General features: G+C 40.7%; 1 protein-coding gene across 3 annotated transcripts in view; it reads left to right on the forward strand.

The window, feature by feature from the left end:
• The first annotated feature begins 111 nt into the window (after window positions 1-111).
• The window catches only part of TXNDC11 (thioredoxin domain containing 11), a 28,466-nt gene continuing 9,944 nt past the window's right edge, over window positions 112-18,633 (forward strand). The window contains exons 1-7 of one of the 3 annotated variants that reach the window (XM_063171066.1): window positions 112-257; window positions 4,646-4,862; window positions 5,578-5,675; window positions 7,531-7,660; window positions 14,210-14,303; window positions 15,514-15,626; window positions 16,555-16,755. In XM_063171066.1, the coding sequence (XP_063027136.1) occupies window positions 112-257; window positions 4,646-4,862; window positions 5,578-5,675; window positions 7,531-7,660; window positions 14,210-14,303; window positions 15,514-15,626; window positions 16,555-16,755 (999 nt within the window). Of the gene's footprint in view, window positions 258-4,264; window positions 4,366-4,645; window positions 4,863-5,577; window positions 5,676-7,530; window positions 7,661-14,209; window positions 14,304-15,513; window positions 15,627-16,554; window positions 16,756-18,633 lie in introns of those variants that run through there. The other 2 variants (XM_063171068.1, XM_063171067.1) reach the window with 2 other exon arrangements.

Below are 18,633 nucleotides of genomic sequence, written 5' to 3' on the forward strand. Positions count from 1 at the left end.
GGGAGGAGCGGCCGCCCCGCCCGGCCCGGCGCGCCTCACGGGCGGGCGGTGGGAGACGTGTGCGAGCGGGAGCGGCTCGGGCCCCGCGGCCCTGCCCCCCTCGGCCGGGCCATGTCGGTGTGCGGCGGCCCCGGCGACGCGGCGGCCCCGCGACTGCGGCCCCGCGCCGCCCTAATGGCGCGGCGGCCCGAGCTGCTGTGCGGCGCGGCCATCGTGCTGGGCTGCGCCTTCCTCATCGCCCTCAAAGTCACCTGCAGGTACCGGCGGGGGAGCGGGCGGACCCGGGGCTCGGCCAGGGGGGAGCGGCCGCCGGTCCGCCGCCGTTCCCAGAGGCGGTGCTGCTCCGGGGCCTGGGGCAGAGCCGCCGGCGGGCCCTGAAGGGCCGGGGTCGCCCAGCGGCGCCGTGTACCCGCTGCGGCCGGGCCGCGTCGGGCACGGGCATCCCCGGGCTGGGGGACGGGTCCTCCTCCCGGGCCCCACCACGTGCGGTCCTCAGGGCGGCTGGGACCGGTCGCGTGTCGGGGGGACAGCCATGTCTCCCTCAGCAGGATGGCAGCGGGGCGGGCAGGGGCGATAAGAACGTGGGTGGGGAGGGAGCGGAGTGTTTTAGAGGGTGTCGTGCTGTGGCGGCAGATTCGCGAGGCACCCACTTCTGAGGGCACCATCAGGGTATGCAGGGCGGTGTCAGGTGGTGAACCAGGCTCTGCTCTGTGGGGCTCAGGAATGTGACAGGAGGCAATGGGCAGGAACTGATGCCCAGGAAATTCCACTTGAACCTGAAGAACTTCTTTCGTTAGTGACCGGGCACTAGGACAGATTGTACAGTGAGGCTGTGGAGTCTCCCTCTCTGGAGATATTCCGGAACCATTTGGACATAATCCTCTGCCATGTGCTCTGGAATGACCCTGCCTGAGCGGGGAGGTGGAACCAAAGGACCTACTGTGGTCTCTTCCAGCCTGCCCCGTGCTGAGGCCCTGTGACAGGCACGTTGTTGAGATGGAGCTGCTTCTGCTCGTCTCCGGAGGTAGCTGGGACCTCGCGCCGCCGCCGAGCGGGCTCTGGGCCGCTGCCCTGCCCTCAGCGCTCTCGGCATCGGCGGGGCCAAACGAGTCTGTCCTGGCTCAGGTGTTGCTGTCACATCATCCCTTTGCCTGCACTTGCTTCGGACACGAAGATGTTTCGTGGTTTCCCTCCCAGTCTGGTGGTGCTCCTCTGGGGAGCTGGAACTTCCTTCTTTGTAAAGGGCTCTGCAGTTCCTGTTTGCCCGGAGCTGGTGGACGTGGAGCCAGGGGATGTTTGTACTGGAGGGCGGGGAGCAGCGGCAGTGAGCGGTGGGCACGGGCTGCTCGGTTCTGGAGCCTAAACCAGGCTCTAAATATTCTGCATGGGTTTTAGGTCAATGTGACTGTTACGTGCTCCAGGTCACACTATATTAAGAACATCTACTGCACTTGGGGTTTAATTTTGAGATTAGGAGAAGGCTACGAGGTGCTGATTCCCCTATTCCCCGGTATCTGACAAATTTTGTTCCACAAAACACTTGATTCACAGGTAATGCATCTGAAAAATGCTAAGGCTTTCTTTGCTTACCTGTCCACAAAGGGTGTGTTACTTGAATCAGAGGGAATTTTAAGTCTGTCAGTAAGTGCCTCAGAGGAGCTGTGCCTCCATTCCAGGAGGCTGTATTTCACAGTGACCTGATAATGTAGATGAAATTGCAAAGCTCTTGCCGTATTTCACAATGTGTGGTGAAGGATTTCTGAACATAATGACCTCCCTGGTGTTACATTACTAAGAAAATAATACTTTTTTTTGTACTTACAATGATGCTTCCTGCTCTCCTGTATTCAAAACCTGCATATTCCTGTCATTTTACTGCTAGTTGTGTTTGAAAGCTCACCGATGGAATGTGATTGGAATGTGGTTCTCACTACCTTGTAATCTAGAAGTTGTGTTAATGGGGTTCAGCTTTTCAGATTGTGGTTAAATAGACTAATATCAGTTAGGTATTCCCTGTTTGGTTGCTGTCAGAAATATAGAAAATTAGGTGTAAACATTCCTTGTGAAGTTTGGAGCATGGTTAATTGCACATGTTAACTATAAGTACAGGACATAGTTTTTCACCACATGTCAGTATGATTTACTAGCAAGACACAGCACCAGGGCATTGGTTCTTACAATATATAGCTTTCGATATCAAGGGATAAAAAGTACAGAAAGGGAAAATTCCTATACTGCAAGGCAGTCCATTAGTGGGATTTGATGTCTTGCAAGTTTAGAGTGACTCAAGGAATAGCCAAATGAGACCTGACCTAGCACAGGTTGGTATGAAAGCCTGTGGTCTAGAACCTGAATTATTTCTGGCACTATGCAAATGTCTTTAAAACAAGCCCACTCTCAGGATTGTGCAATCAAAGGGGCTGCTGGTCCTGTTGGCACTTGCATGTGCTTCTCTTTATTACCATGGTGTTCTCATAGAAAGCTTAAGTTTTTGTAGGCTCTGGCAGCAGCTCAATAACACAATCAGTGTTTTAATAAACAGTTTGTGCTTATTATGTAATTGTTTCTTATGTAATCCTCAGTTTACATGTGTGTAAATTTTAGGGGTTTTCTTAGGGAAATTAGTCAAGGTATTCTATTATATGTTTGGTATTGCCGAGGAGGACACTGCTTAGCAAATCTCCTTAAGCAGCTGTTAGCTATTGATTTATTATGTTTTCATTTTAATAGTTACTGGAGTTTTTGTCATATTTGAAGGTAGTCGTGCAGTTTCTGACTCACTCATGTCGCGGGATTTCTGCTGATGTGTTCTACCCATTCTTAAAATTTGGAGCCAATTCATTATCTAATTTTTAGGTCTTAGGCTGTAATTCTTGAACCAATCATCCTCTTTCTATTTAATTCAGTAGAGGAAGCAGAGGTTTTAAACATATAGACAACCTCAATAGGTTGTCTGTTTTCATTAAACTAGATGGAGAGGAGAAATTCTAGCTGCTGTCTCTCAAGAAGTGTTGTGCTTTCAGCAGCTGATCAGCCTGTGAGTGCCAGAGCTCACACCTGAGCTGTGTCCTGTCCAGCTGGCAGGCAGAAATCATGGCAAGAAGCTGCAGTTTGCATCAGCATGGGTGCAGGAATGGCAGGGAACCAGAGGTGTTGGTTCTGAGGTGTCTGAAGAACTTGAGGGTTGGGAAGGAGGTGCTGAGATGGTGGCTGGGGGAGAAGGGAAGGAACACAGGCAGAAGTCCATAGAACAAAGTAGATTTTTGATAATCTGTGTAAAAACATAATGTTGTGACTGGATGAATTAATGAATTATAAACAGGAGGAACCATTTAAAATGTTCAAAATTCTGATTTTGAAGATTTGATTTTGAAGAAATTTTATATACAAATTAAGAATTTTTATAATTTGTGATATGTACTGAGGGCAGTTCTAAAATGTTAAAGCTTAAGTGAGTAGCCTGGAAATGAGAGACAAGCTACAATACAGTTTTTTGCTGTATTATAAAGACAAAGATACTTCTTAAAAATTAGATAGATTGTAAAGTTTGAAAGTGTGGCAGAGTTTTTAGGAGGTTGCTTAATACATGAGGTTGACAGTGTTCAGGGCTCAATAATTTTATCACAATTAATAAAATTTTAACCTCACAAGGATCAAATATCAGATAATAAGATTTTTATAGTAGCTTTTTATTGCAAGAAAGTAAAAGAAATGCACACAAAGTAAAGAAATACACAGTCTTTCCTAAAACTTCCAGTCTTGTTATGAACCATGGCAAAATTGAGCATGACAGTGTTGTCCAGTTTTCAGTCTGGCTTACTCTAGTGTAAATATATCTAGGGAAAAATTTTAAAATGAAGACTGTATAAAAAGAGAGTCACACATTTATTTGTGTTTAAGGCAGATTATATCATGGCAACTTCTGAACACTGGGGAAGTCCCAAATTCTGGATTGTTTGATTGCTGATTGGATAGAAAGGGTTTCCTGAGAATTTGGTTTATTTCTTTGTATTACTTAGTGGCCAATCTGATTTCTCTTAAAAAACTCCATCTCATAATCTCTTTAAATTTAGACTATTTGTTTATACTGTGATGTGCCCTGAGCAGTTTGCAGTCGCTGCTCTGATCAGTAAAATAAACCAGTGCACATTTATATATCTTTTCCTAATAGAATATAAAGCAAAGGGAGTATCATATACTGTAAAACAAAGCATAAGGCAGGGTAATAGGCTCTGTTTATATAAACAACACATCACAAAACTTTATGACCAGTATCTCTTTTCTTGTCAGGCTGCTGTTACCTAAGGTACAAGTGTTAAAAGAGGATGAGGCCAGGGAAGAAATCAAAAGAAATCACTCTTCCTGGTAATTTTATGCTCTACAGCAACCAGCCATTAGAGTGTGAGCTAACATACCCATAAGCACAGTGCATGGTATCAGAGTGTGACTTTCTAAAGCTTGTGAAGGGTGATCTTTAGATTTTTATAGTATTTCATGAAACTAACTCAGATAACATAAACTGTAGTCGTTCTGCATCAATCTTGTCATTGTGTGACTTTTGCTAAGAGTAAAACTTAGGGCTTTGGGCCCCCTTTTTTAACTGCTGCTGTACAGTCTCAATAACCACTCAATTTTCTTCCTGCAGCCGAGCAAAAGATGTAACAATGCCAGCGAAGCTTCCAGTGAGTTTTTTCTCCCCGAGATCTGCAGTGATTGATCTGTTCCGGGGGCAGCTGGACTACGCGGAGCAGCTCCGGCAGGACTCGGAAATTGTGCTCTACTTCTTCTACGCGCCCTGGTGCGGGCAGTCCATCGCAGCCAGAGAGGAGATAGAACACGTGGCCAGCAGGTTGTCAGACCAGGTAACTCCAGAGAAAGTACCAATCTTAAACACCACCTGGTAGCTTTTCAGTGTCCAAGCTGGTGGTGTTGTCTGTCTTCTCGTGAGAAACAGTAGGACTTGAACACTCACATTTTAGGGAAACTCATCAGTCATCTTAAATTTAATTTAGCATACAGAGTGGTACAATAAATGGAGACAGCCTGTGGTTCCTGCTCAGTTGTCTGTTATTTCTGCTTTTAAAGGGGGAAGGCTACAACTTTCTTGTTGTAAAGTGTTTTCAGATTTGTTTACCTACCTTCAGACAGAAATTCCCTGGAGTTTGCTTCCAGTTCTGGGATCCTTGGAGACACTGGTAATCATTTAAATATTGTAACCATAACAGTGCTTTCAGACCGTTGAGTGCCTGTGAATATTTCACAGGCACAGCTGTCCTAAACCTCCACTTGTTGAGCTCCACTCTGCAGAAAAAGTAATTAATGTGGGTTATGATTAAATTAATAAATTTGAAGAATTTAGTTTAAGAGCTAAGAAGAACGGTCACCAAAAGGATTTCTGTTGCAAAATGACAAAAAGAATTTTAAAAAGTCTGTCTGTGACAGATATGGAATACTGAGTTGAAAAGGCCCTGGAAATATCAGATGAAATGGATCGGAAAAAGTACATGAAGTACATCTTGGATAAAGTAGGTCACAGTAATGTACTTTGTTAGCTGTGAATTTTTACCTGCTTTGCAGGTGCTGTTTGTGGCTGTAAATTGCTGGTGGAACCAGGGGAAATGCAGGAAGCAGAAGCATTTCTTTTATTTTCCTGTGATACACTTGTACCATCAAAGGTAAGATTTCATATATACAGTTCTAGGTTTTTTATTGTTTTGGGAAACAGAGGTATCATATAAAGTGCTGCATTGTGAAAATGTTACATTTCTGGCTTCAGTAAATAGTTTTTGGGTAGATTCTAGGTGAGCTCATCCTGTAATGCTGCTCAAGTGCCAGGTAGGGCTGTAATTGTCAGTTAAATGCACACTGGGCAATTCGTCATCCTTATGGAAATTTTGGGTTGCCTGTGCATCTCCTGGAACTTCTGCCTCCAATGAAAAGAATTCACTGTTACATATTAATTTCAGATGTCTGCTTGCTCTCTGGATGGATTACAACAACTGGTCCTAATTTATGACAGCATTAAAGAATGTACCTAAGGGTTGTTGAAGTTAGTGGAATTTAAGTGCATATTTAAATTGCACTACATAGTGAAGACCTTGTTTTAATTTTTAACTTTGCACTCACTTTTTTATTCCCCAAAGCTAAGATATCATTGTATAAAAATTTACACACCCTCACTTTTATTTTTTAGTATTTGTGTGTATTATCTGTTTTTTTTCCTCGTTGTGGAGCAGAAGGTAAGGAAACACAGTTTCTAACACTACATAAAAGTGTTTATCCTTTGTATTTTACCTTTTATTTTACTAGTCTTGAACTGCCTCTCTCTTTCATTAGAGAGGCTGATTTTGTTTTTTGGGGGGAATTTATGCATTGAGGAGGAACAGTCCTGGTCTTTGTTAGCTGACCGTGTAATAGACACGAGACACTGGCATAATTCAAGCTGTAATAAAAGAACCCTACAATCCCGCTTGGATGTACTTTGACTGAAACTTACTTGACCTTGAAATTACAACACAGTAACTGGATGCACTTGGTATCATCAGTAACCTTAAACAGAGCTGTAACAAGATGAGGTGTAAATCCCTATTGATACTTCATAAAATCCTGAAGGGCAGTGCACCCCTCATGCCTCAGATACTAAACCTCACATGTGGTGCCCTGGGCATGTGACATGCTGAGCAGTGAGTATTGCAATGTGCACAGAGGTTTGTAATAAACTGATGCAGAATGTAGAATGATCTAGTGGGCTCTAGGAGACCATTTTGAAGCACCTCAATACAGGTATCTCAGTGTGAGTTGGATATTTTCCAGTGTATGTACAAGCTATATTAAAAATGCATCACATTAAATTCTTCAGTGGAAATGGACTAATTTTTTATGCTCTTTGTGTTTGATTTCATGTGGGATAATGATTCTGTGCCCAGTCCATTTATAATTAGGAGGAAATCCTCTGGAATTCACAGCTGCAAGTCCAGCCCACCTTGTTTTAGCACTAACGTTGTGTGAGCTGTTTTATCATATGGCTGAGGGGGAAACTGGAGCTTTGCTGAGTCTCTTCATCAGCAGTGCAACTGAATTTGTCCCTGCTTTACTGATTGCTGCTCATAAAAGGCTGTGTAAAAACATTGCACCTTTTCAGACTGATACTGTTTGAGACACTGAAAAACAAGGGAAAATAGTGACATTTTTCAGATCTGTATTTTTAAGTCTCGTGTGTTTACTTCAGAAGAAGTGGAAAGATACGTATATGGTCATGTAATTTATATCTGAGTTTTACCAAGTTCTTTAATGGGACTCAGAAGTGATTTCCATCCCTCCATATCACCAACACTGCCCCTTCCACAGATACTCTGGAGCTTCCCTCTGGTAACACAACTCCCTCATCACTTACAGCAGCCACTGGTACAACAGAGAGCAATTCCCTAGAGGCTGAGCATGCTGTCTGTATAACTCCTATCTGCCACCCCCAGGAGGGACTCTCTACTGTTAATTTAAGTCTTAATGTTCTATTATTTTTTTTGGTACTAGTTTTGGACCAATTGAATACAAAGGCCCTATGAGTGCTGTTTATATTGAAAAGTTTGTTCGCCGGGTGATGACACCACTACTCTACATCTCGTCTCGATCAAAATTACTAGATTTCCTCTCAAATTATGAGGTACTTGTCTCTCTTCTCTAGCTTTACCACTGTGGTTCAGAAAGAGTTTGACTTGTTTAAGGATTAAATTTGATCTGCTCCAAAGTACTAGTTTATTTTCAGGATCTTGAAATCAGTGCCCTATAAATTTGTTAAAATCATTAAAATATGAAATGACAAATTCATAATGTTGATTCCCTGTATAGTTACTATTATGATCTAGTGATGCTCTTAATTTACATTACTTTAGTATGTAGAGACAACAAAGTTGTTATCTCACCTAACTGTTAAGTACGAACAAGAAAGGAGAAATCTTTTCACAAAAATCTTGTGGTCTAAGTTGGCACAGCATTTGAGAAATATATAATCATTAATTTTTAAAGAATAGTAAGCTTTTCTAGTAGGATAAGTCTTTTAACTGAAAACAAATATGAAACCAGTTGAAGCAAGGGCTCCTAATCACTTTGTATGTGGTAATTTGATGATTTTAATCCACTGGTACATGTTGTTTTATTCATTTTTGTCTCTTGTGTTCAGGGGTGATGAGATTAGTAGCAATACTGGTGGAATAATAACTTCCAGTCAGACAAAATATGCTTACAACAGAGCCATTTAAAATCCCTTTATAACTGTTGATTCTCGCAGTGCAGAGTGCAGAAGTACCATAATCTTACTAAAGCCCAAGCTGTGAGAGCAGTGTGGAAAACTGATCAACAAATCAGTGCTGTGGCAGTGGGCAGAGCATGGGAGGGACATGCCTGCAGTGTCTGGGCTGGAGCAGAGTCTGTGAGAGTGCTGCTCACTGCAGAGCCTGCCTGTGCTGCAGCACGGGGCACGGCCTGTGCTGCTCAGTGGCAGCTGCCACAGCCCAGGGGACCCATGCTGGGAGCTCCTCTGGGCAGGGGCTGTGCTGTTCATACCAGGAGCTACCACTGGCTTTGGTTTTCCAGTGTTTTAAGTGGGGACTGTGAGTTGGGAGTAGTGAGTTGTGGCCTGTCTCTGGATGCTGGTACTTCCTGTGATCACAAGCAATTCTCTTGTCCTTCCATCGCTTCAGTTTTGCTGTTCTAAAATTCTGAAACATTTCTTTGCCTCTTACAGAGATTTGAAGAAAGCCATGCTTGGTTTTTGGTTTGTGTTATGTTATTTCTTGGTAGACTGCAGAAGGTTACCAATGAGCATATTGTCATTAAGCTTAAATTTGCTTTGCAGTTAGAGGTGCACGTCCACTGGAAAAAGACTGAGATAAAAGACAAATTTAGGAGCAACAAAAATATTTTTAAATACTGCTTAGCAGTTGAACGGGTATTTTTGTTTCTGCATTCAGGCCTTAACCCCTTCCTGTGCTTGAAATTCTGTGGCTCCAAGTGCTGAGTTGCTGTTTATGCTCAGTATTTGTTGGTTTTTTGGTAGAGGCTGTTTCTATTCATGTTGCCCCACGGTCATTTCTGCCTGAGGTTCTGTCCCAGACCACAGCTCAAGGTGCTCAATGTCTTTCTTGCCTCTGTAAATTTATGCAAGAGAGGAAGGAGGGGATACAAAAGTAACAGATACAGATAAGATGAAAGAAACATAATTGTTTATGAAGATGGACGCAGAGAAAGCCGTAGACACAAAGGAAAAGTTAGTTTTAAACTGGAAATAAACAGGTTGTTTCATCACTTCAGTCAGAAATGAGAATGTTTTACAATGTTTTTCCTATGAGTTTAGGAATTGATACCTTTTGTAGTAGAAGATACAATCCAGGGGTTTGTCCTGTGTTTAAGTGAGAAAGTTTGGGGAATAGAGTAGATTATGGGCAGTTGGGACATGTATGGCACAAACTAATTGCTATTTTGAGACCCTTGGCTAGTGTCTTCTTTTGACTTTTGATCTTCTCTGTATAAAAAATACTAATTTTTAGCAGAAGGGAAAGGACAGAGGACTGTCAAGGATTGCTGTTGGGCACTTTGGCAACTCTCTGCTGGTTGATCGTGTTTTTGTGATTTCACTGAAAAGCTAATTAATTTCAAGCTCAAAATAATTTGCAAGATTTTTCATCATCACTATCTAATTTTCAGTCCTGGTAGCAAAGGATTGTAGACCAGGATTGTTCTGGTAGCAAAAGGATTCTGTAGACCAGAAGAGATCCTGATGAACAGAATCCAGTTAAATGTAAGAACCGATGGTGTTTGTTACTCGGTCTTCGGTTCCTTCCTCGACCGAATCACGACTGTCGTGACATGCCACTTGCTCTCACTAGAGGGCGCTCAATCCCCATGGAAAAAACCTGGTTGAGGACTCGAAAGTTGAGCTCCTGTATTCTCTGGGGGTTGTGGAATGATACTAGTGTAAAACTAGAAATGGATACGAATTAATTTTTGAGAACAAGGAAAATGTGCCATTTGGAAAGCAGTTAAAATCTTGAGCAGGAAGATGTGCAGTTTCTGCCATAACTCAAGGTACCTGTGAATACCTGTAATCAAATTTCTTTTGTTTTCTTAACTGCAGAGATGTAACAGTTTCATTTTAATCCAAACTGGCGCGTCTCATTCCTCATCTGACTGCCCCAGCTGCTAGAAATGGCCTCGGCCTCCTGAGGCACAGAGGAGGAAACAGGAAGCCACTGCAGTTAGACAAAAAGCTTCACTCATTTATGAATATTAAATGTGCTCAGGGAATCCATCATTTTCTGGCTTCAGGAGCAGTAGGGAGGAGTTGGTCTCTCTGGGAGGTGGCTGCTGTGTCTCTTAACATGTCAGCTTCCTGCTTTGCTCTCTTTGTGTAGGAATGCTTCCTGAGCATCAGCAGCTGGCTAGATCTGACACAGACAGAGATTCAGCTGGCTTTCATGTGGTGCCTATGTTAAATGATGGTGGGAAAATTTGCTTTCAGGTCTGGGTACACAATGATTTTAACATCATTGGAAAATGATGTTAAATGTAAATTTAATCTAGTATCAGTCAACAGTTTCTTTGCTTTTCTGTAGTACAGATATAGTGGTATGTAATATTGGTTCTTCTGTACCCCAGAGAAGACACATTCCTTTCCTCTTGCTGTTGGCCTTCCCATGTTCACAGATAAAATGAGGCAGGAATTGTCTGCCTGCACAAGCCTGAGAGTCTGAAAAAAATCACCTCCCTTACTTCAATGCAATATAGCCAAAACATTTTTTTAAAATTACAAATTGATATAGAAGTAACTGGAGTACTAAAGACATTTATGCAGTTGTAAACTAATCATGGGGTTTTTTTCATATCTTCCGTTCCCATCATGTCACTCTTTTTGGCCTTTAAATTTCAGAGCTTTTTCCTCACAGTCATTTAATGCTGCCTTTCTAAAACTCTTCAAGGCAGTTGTAGTTTCAGTGACTCCCATCAACCTTTGCAAGTGTTGTTACTCACCCTTTTCTCCCTTTTCTAAAGTGCTTATGGAAATATTGAAGTGCTTGAGTATCAGTACACATCCTGGCTGGCTATCTTTGACTGCTGAAAAACAATAATTTCTAAATGTTTTTTGTCTTTCCTACTTTCCTAAGCTGGAAAAGGACCTTCCATGTTATTTCTTATCATCTTAGTTTCTTCAGGAGTGGTTGGTAACTTCTTCTAGACTTCAGGGAATTACAGCCTGCTGCATGGAGTCATCTACATGCTTGCTTATTCCTTCTACAAGTTGTGATAGGTTTGAGGCATGGTTCAGTAATAACACTGCTAGCTTTTCTCCAGTAGAAATTAATCATCTGAAAATCTCTGTTCATTCCTAAAGTTTCCATGCACTTGCTGTTTGGTAATTGTTGAGATGCCTGGTAAGTCTGTTACTTGATTTAATTGTATCCCACATCACTTTCCATTCCTGTGGTGTAGGGACCAAGCAAGAAATAGGCTTCCCTACAACTTATGATTTTGTATTTCCATATGTGAGTTCCATTAGGAGATAGCACTAAGAACTCTTCACTAATGGACATCCTCAGGTTTGCTCCAAAGCCTTTCCTACAGACACTTGGTTTGAGACAGGGACTGCAAAAATCATTTCCTGGAAAGAAGAGCTGCAGCAAGCTCCACTCTAGCAGTGCCCATGCTCCTAATGCTCCTAAGCACCCTTGGACATGTCAGTGTTTATTCCTCTGGCTTAGTCAGCAGCAGCTTCAGCTGATGGCTCCTGAGTGCTCACATGAAGGTGGGTACCCAGAGCTGCACACTGCTGCTCCTCAGTAACACATTGGGTGTAGATTCCTCCTGAACTGTTTGCTCCAGCTGTTCCTGAGTTTTGGAGGCTCTTACATGGAAGAAGGTGGGAGTTGTTGCTGTTCAGCTCTTCTTGGCCTACTTGTATTCCAAACCAAGAACTTCTTGTTCACATTGTGATACCTGTTCTGTGAGACTTGAACCTCACTTGTACAGAGCAAGAATTGTTAACAGTTGCAATACCTGAAAGCATTCAGTCTTACTAAAAATTTCACTCTTACAGACAGGAAAACTTTCTTGGTACTTGAGAAAAAATACAGTAATTTAGTCCCTTTACTCCTGTGTATAATTGCACCTGTAACAGGGCAAAAACTTTCACTGGTCTGGGATGATGATTAAAAGGACTTTATTTAACCAGATTACTGATTAGGCATAGAGCATTAGTAAATACTAGTATATATAGTAGTGTATAGTGGCATATATTCTCCAACTACACATATTTTAATTGAAAAAACAATTTACAAAAATAATTATCTTTTGGGAAACATTATTCACAATCTGGAAATCTTAAGCTTCTGTTAGTGTAAAGCAGAACTGTCACTCTGAATCAGAATGTTACCTTTTAAATAACATTATAAATACTTCTGCATCTGACTTCTGGCTTCTTGCCACACTTTACTGTCACTTTTGACTCTCCTTTCTTTCACTAGTTGGTGTCCTGAATTCACTTGGTACAACATTAGTATTCAAAAATGGTCCTGGGAAATGGGACGTGAAAATTTTGATTATTTATCTGTCTCCTTATTTTCATTCAGTTGAATGCTTTCAAAGTCTTTTAGAAGGGATTGTTTCTTTTTACTGTCTTAGTAAAGAGAAAAAGATGATCATGAATTACTAACCTGTATGTTGTTTAAAAAAGAACACTGAGTGCTATCATTTTATTGTGTTTTTTTGATACTATTTTATTTCTGTTTTTATTTTCTTCTTGGTAATTATTGTTGCAGAAATTTCCTTAATTGCTTGTAACTCATTTTTGTTACTGATAATTTTTTGGGGTACCTTACAAAGAATCCTTATGAACAGGGGCTTTATGGTTAGCATTCATCCATGAAAGAGGATTCATGCCTAAAAAGAGAAGTCATGAGCAGGAATGGGAAATGTTGTCATTGGTGAACATTTTCAAGATTGCTGATTGTATTGAATTAGATCAGTGTGTTAGGCTGATATGAATCACTGAATTCATATTAATAATAACAGGTAAATGTACGTTCATGTTTTAAAAAGAAATTTAAAATTTTATATGTAGAGCTCAAAAAAAAAAAAAAGGCAGTCTCTGAAGTACCAAATGAAAATCCTCGTGTGAGGATGTATTTGCCACACAAATGGGTGCCAGGTGAGTCTGGAATCTTCTGTTCCACAGCAGTCCCTGGAGTGCTCTTGCTTTGTGTGTCAAATGCCTTCTGTATGCACTGCTGGAAATGAGGGACAAATAACACCAAATAACCAAATGCCATCACTTAGTCTGTCCTGAAAGTTAGTTAAGCCCATTTGAGCAATGAGTCAAAAATATAATTAACTGTAATTTTTAATGGATTATATTTCTAAAAATTTAAAACCAAAGCTTAACTGAAATATTGGAATGAAAAAAATCTAGTGTGTACCTCTTTTTTCCAAGTCAGCCTCTCCCAGATTCTCTCCTGAGTTAATTAGGAAGTCATTCACCTGGAAAAATCAGTAGGCCTGTTCTGGGATGAGTCTTTTAAATTTGGAATTTGTCTGTCTGGCAATTTGAAGAGCTTTATGGATATGCAGGTGGGATATGGAGTTCTCAAGATTTTTGTGCAGTTGGTCTCTCACTGACTCTTTAGGATATACTGAAAGGATTTACAGTGACTGTAGCATAAAGATGGGATAATCACTTACCTTAGCAGGTCAAGTATTGACACACTGAATGTGTGAATTCATGTGTAAATACTAATTATGTGCAACATAAACAATTAAAGTGTTATTGCTTAAGCCTTTTATACTCTGAAAAATTGTTTTTGATATTCCAATTCTAAAAAAACCTTTATGATGCTTATGCTTCTTACCTTGGTGCTGGAACTGGTTTAAAATATAGTTGCAAAGAAAATAGTAATTGTTTTTGGTGAACTTCAACATGGGAAACACCATTAGAAATGTAGCATCCATAAAGCCCCTCTCTTACATGAGCTTTTGAATGACAGCTTCATTCTTTCAATGAGAACTGATTCCCATTCAGTCTTTTAATATTAAAATTTTTGTTGCAGCATAAAGTGACTGCTCTTCAGTAAACGTTGTTGTCTTTTAAGAGTCTGTTGTGTTTACTGTAGTCTCATATATTTATACTTGAAAATGGCTTAATTAACTCTAATTCTTATTGTTTCAGCCTGGAGTTGTGGGATTTTTTGAGTTCAATGCTTCACCTCAACCGCCTGGTTATTTAACATTCTTCACATCAGCATTACATTCATTAAAGAAAGGTAAAAGCTCTATTTTCATAATTTAAGGTGTCTGTGAATGGGTTATGTCTAAGTGCTTCAGTAGTTTTCTGCAATATTTTCTAACTTAGGAATTAATCCCTTCTGAGTGTTTCTTGGTGTTCTAACTGTGGGACTGTCTCATTACAGTTGAGGATTGCTTACATAAAAAGTTTGCAATGTGATCAGCCTGGTTTACACCAGGAGAGAGTTCCCTCAGACCCCCACGTGTAGCTGCAGCCCATCCAGGGCCATAGTCAGGCTGGCACTTGGTTAGAGTGAATCCAGGAGTCTTTGTCCTGTGTCACAGGCTGGGATGGACTGGGCTGTGTCAGCCCTTGGAAACTGAATTCAGTGATGGGTGGAGTTACAGAGCTGCTGCAAGGCAGCCTGAGAAGGGCCTTTCTCTCCCTCTTATAATCTAAATTCTCTCCCACTGATAATCTAAAATACAAACCCTCTTGATTGTGTTTAAACATGCACACTTTGTGATGATTGATACCTCATTTTTGGGTCATCAGTTTGGGATAGACCCTTCTTAAAGTTGAAAATTAACATGTTTTTTGAATTTTTCTTCCTGTCAGCAATGAAGGAGATTCATACTTATTTTTTCTTATTCGTACTTACTCATTCTTATTTTTTACTGTGCCACTGATGTGATAAAGAGCCTGTTCTATATTTTGCTCTGTGATTTTCACATTTGTACAGGGTATTAGTTCTTTGCAACATAAAGATAAGCAGTCTTTCTTCATGTGTACATATTTATAAGTGTAGAATATATATTTATAAATGATACATATTTACTGTAAATGTGCATCACCTAATGTTCATGCATGTATATCATCTTGGCTTTTGAGATGCCATAAACCACAGCAAGGTGCATCTGTGGTACCAGATTCTGTATTTCCTAAGCAAATAGGAAATTGGCTTAGGAAATACAGAATCTGGTACCATAGATGCACCTTGCTGTGGTTTATGGCATCTCACATTTGGACAATTGAGGTTACACAGAGAGGTCTCTATACCTGGAGTGCAGGAGGGGAACACGTTTATGCTTCTTGCCATCTTTCTTCTGCTGTAATCACCAGTGTTGGCAGTAGCTCTTCAAAGATTTCTGTGCCTTTACCCAGCACTGTTGTGTGTTCTGGTTTGGGGGTGGTGTTCCAGGGGAGTTCAGTGTGTGTAATTGTTTTCAAAGATTGAAACCTTTCAGATTACCTTGGCACAATGCGCTTTGGCGTGGTCACGGATAAGCGTGTGGCAGAGGAGATCTCCCTGGTGCACTCTGGCAGTGTGTATTTGCACAGACATGCCAACACATCTCTTGTGAGTATTGCTGTGTGCTGTAGGGACTCTGATGTGGTGTAGGCATGCTCAGGGATCAGAATTAGAAAACTACTTGAATGAGGATATTGACAATGATTTTGTGGAGGAATAATAGGAACGGTGAAAACTTCCATTTTGGCTTAAAGGTATAACATGGCACTGATTAGACAAATCACCCAAATTAAATTAAATTAATTTATAATAACTCTTAATCCATGTGCCCTGCATTTGAAAAGTTAAGGCTGAAAATACTAACTTTCAGATTTACTATTTGGCATAGAGACACTACCTAGCCACACTGGCACCATGAGTGTAAAGCAGGTATTCTGATGTGTATTTTATTCAATTGAGACTATGGAAAACAGGGCTTTGGGCGAAATAGCATAAAATACATTAAAATATTTTTTTTTTGCTAATTACTTAAGATAAACTTGCCTGACTATATTAAAATTGATCCTAGAACCTGTGAGCACCTTTTAGTATATACTTCTTTCCTTTGCATTCAGGAATGAGAAATACCAGTTTTAAATGCAGCCTTGATGTTTGTCTTAAAAGGCTAATTTAAAATGAGTTAATATGGTGACTGAATAGTGGGAAGAATGTTCTAACTTTACATGAATTAAAATAAATGATGGTACCAGCTTAAAGCTCTTTTGCTTACAAAGAAAATGTGTAGTATTGAGAAAAGTCAAGATTACAAAGATGTAGTAAAAGAAGGAGGAGCTTCCCTGATAGAATCCTTTTTGCTTGTGGATGTTACTGTAATCTGATGAGCATTTGGAAAGCTTGTATGAAATGCTGCAGTTTGATGATACTTTTGCATTTAGAAAGAAAGTTCTAATCACCACAGTAACAACTCATACCATACTGAAGAACTTCATTTGTTACTAAATGAAGTGAGAACAAAACTGTTTTTTCCCCCTCCAAGATCTATCCAAAAGACATCATGAACTTCACTGCTGAGAACATTTGCAAGTGGGCTCTGGAAAATCGGGAGATGCTCATCCGCTGGCTGAGACCTCATGGTGGGAAAAGCCTTCTTCTAAACAATGAGCTGAAGAAAGGACCAGCACTTCTCATATTTATACCTTATAACCCCCTAGCAGAAATTCATCCTCTTTTAGATGAAGTAAGTGAAATCTTTTTTTTTTTTTTACTTCAAAATACTAAAACATGAGAGCTGTGGTCAGGGGTCTGAGGTTAATTGTGACACATACCTCATTTCAGCTCACTGTTCCAAGTATCTGGTTTTGTTTAGAAGTACTTTTTCAAGCTCTATTATCACAACTCCCTTACACTGGTTTGCATCTCACACAGTGTGCCTTTGCCTGACTCAACAGCTGTTCAGAACAAAGGTATCTAACTCTTCCTTGACCTCCTACTTTTTGTGGTGGGTGCAATGTAAGAGATGCAGATCTTTCCCAGCTAGAACTGAAGACTTGAGTGTTTTGTCCACCCCATTCTATTTCTCCTCTCTTGTTCTTCCAGAGGTGCTTGTGCAATGAAGAGTGGATCTTTTGTAAAACCAGACAGTGTTATTTGAAATACCCAATCAAACTACTCGGAGCCAATCTGATTTTTATATCCTGGGTGTTCCTTAATCACCTACCAATTTTCTCTTCCTCTGAACTGCCTAGGACAGGAGTTTGTGGGGCTGTGGAGAAATGAGATAGGGAAACTAACTTGGATGAAAACTAGTTTTTTGTCCCTGGGCTATTTTCTGGCTGGAACCCATCATCCCATTTAGTATAACACAAAGCTGCACATCCCAGTGTGATCATGTAGCTCTAAGCAGTGTGGAACAGACAATCATTTGTGAAAGACCAAAAGCAGGGCTGAGTTTTTGTGACAGTGCTGACTTACCTGGCATCTGTGTCCAGGAATGTGCAGTTTCCACAAGGAGGCTTAATTAATATTGCAGTATGTGAAACAATAAGGAAAAAATTAAAGTAATTTATTAAACAATATTTAGCTAAGCTAAATAGACACAATAAAAGGTACACTAGACTGCTATGAAATAGGATCGGGGAAGTGTATGCCTGGAGAAGAGCTGCCATTACTCTTGTAGTAACCTGTCTTCTGTTTAGCAGGCTTTGTTCAGTGGGGCTTGTCACAGATGACACATTCTAGTAACAGCTACCACTTATTTCTACCAAATCAGTGCAGCAGAAGGTGGATGTTCCATTTCAGATTTCATTCTGCTAAATAACAGTGTTTATCAAAATATGAAATGAGATACAAAATAATCCCGTTGTCCTTGTATAGCTTCACTTGGACAGGGAGATATTATGCAACTTGTTTGCCCTGGGAAGAGCTGTTTACTGCAGCCAGCCTGTGGGTTTCATCAAGCAGTGAAACCACTTGACTGAAAGGCAGTTGCAGAGAACAAGGCTCTCAAGTTGAGTGTTGAAAAATCTCACAGCAAAAATTTTTTTCTGATTACAGCTCGCTGAAATGAGATTTCTTACTGCACATCTGGTTTTCTCTTCATAATCTCTTCTCAAGCTTCTTTAGGTAGTCCAGATCTCCAGGCTAGGTTACAGTGTGAGGGGCCAAGTTTTTTCAAGTATTCAGTTAAGCCTTTTCAGGATGAAAATTTCCAACAGCTAATTCTAGAAGACTGTAACAATGCATTGCTGTAGACCACATTAATACTGAGGGTCCTGTGACACAACAGCCCTCCTGGATGTGACATTTCAACATACCTTTGATAATTTAAATGGTTTCTATCAGTGTTCTCCTGTAAGCAGTGTGTGGTGCTCTGTATTTTGTTTAGTGTGCTAATAAGAATGATAGGAAACTTCCTCTCTCGTTTTTCTTCCTTGCGTGTGCTGTCACTTGTCTCCCAGAAAGGGAATTCCGTATATGGTCCATACATGTCCTTTTTTCTCTGCTTGTTTAACCTTGGTTATGAAAAGCAAACTGGTGATGAAGTATACAAATGTTTGCATGGAGGGACAGGTTGGTTTTTTCTTATTTTCTTTCTTCTCCCAGTAAGTTACAATGT

The sequence above is a fragment of the Melospiza melodia genome, chromosome 18 (genome assembly GCF_035770615.1).
Source record: "Melospiza melodia melodia isolate bMelMel2 chromosome 18, bMelMel2.pri, whole genome shotgun sequence".
NCBI classification, from domain to species: Eukaryota; Metazoa; Chordata; class Aves; order Passeriformes; family Passerellidae; genus Melospiza; species Melospiza melodia.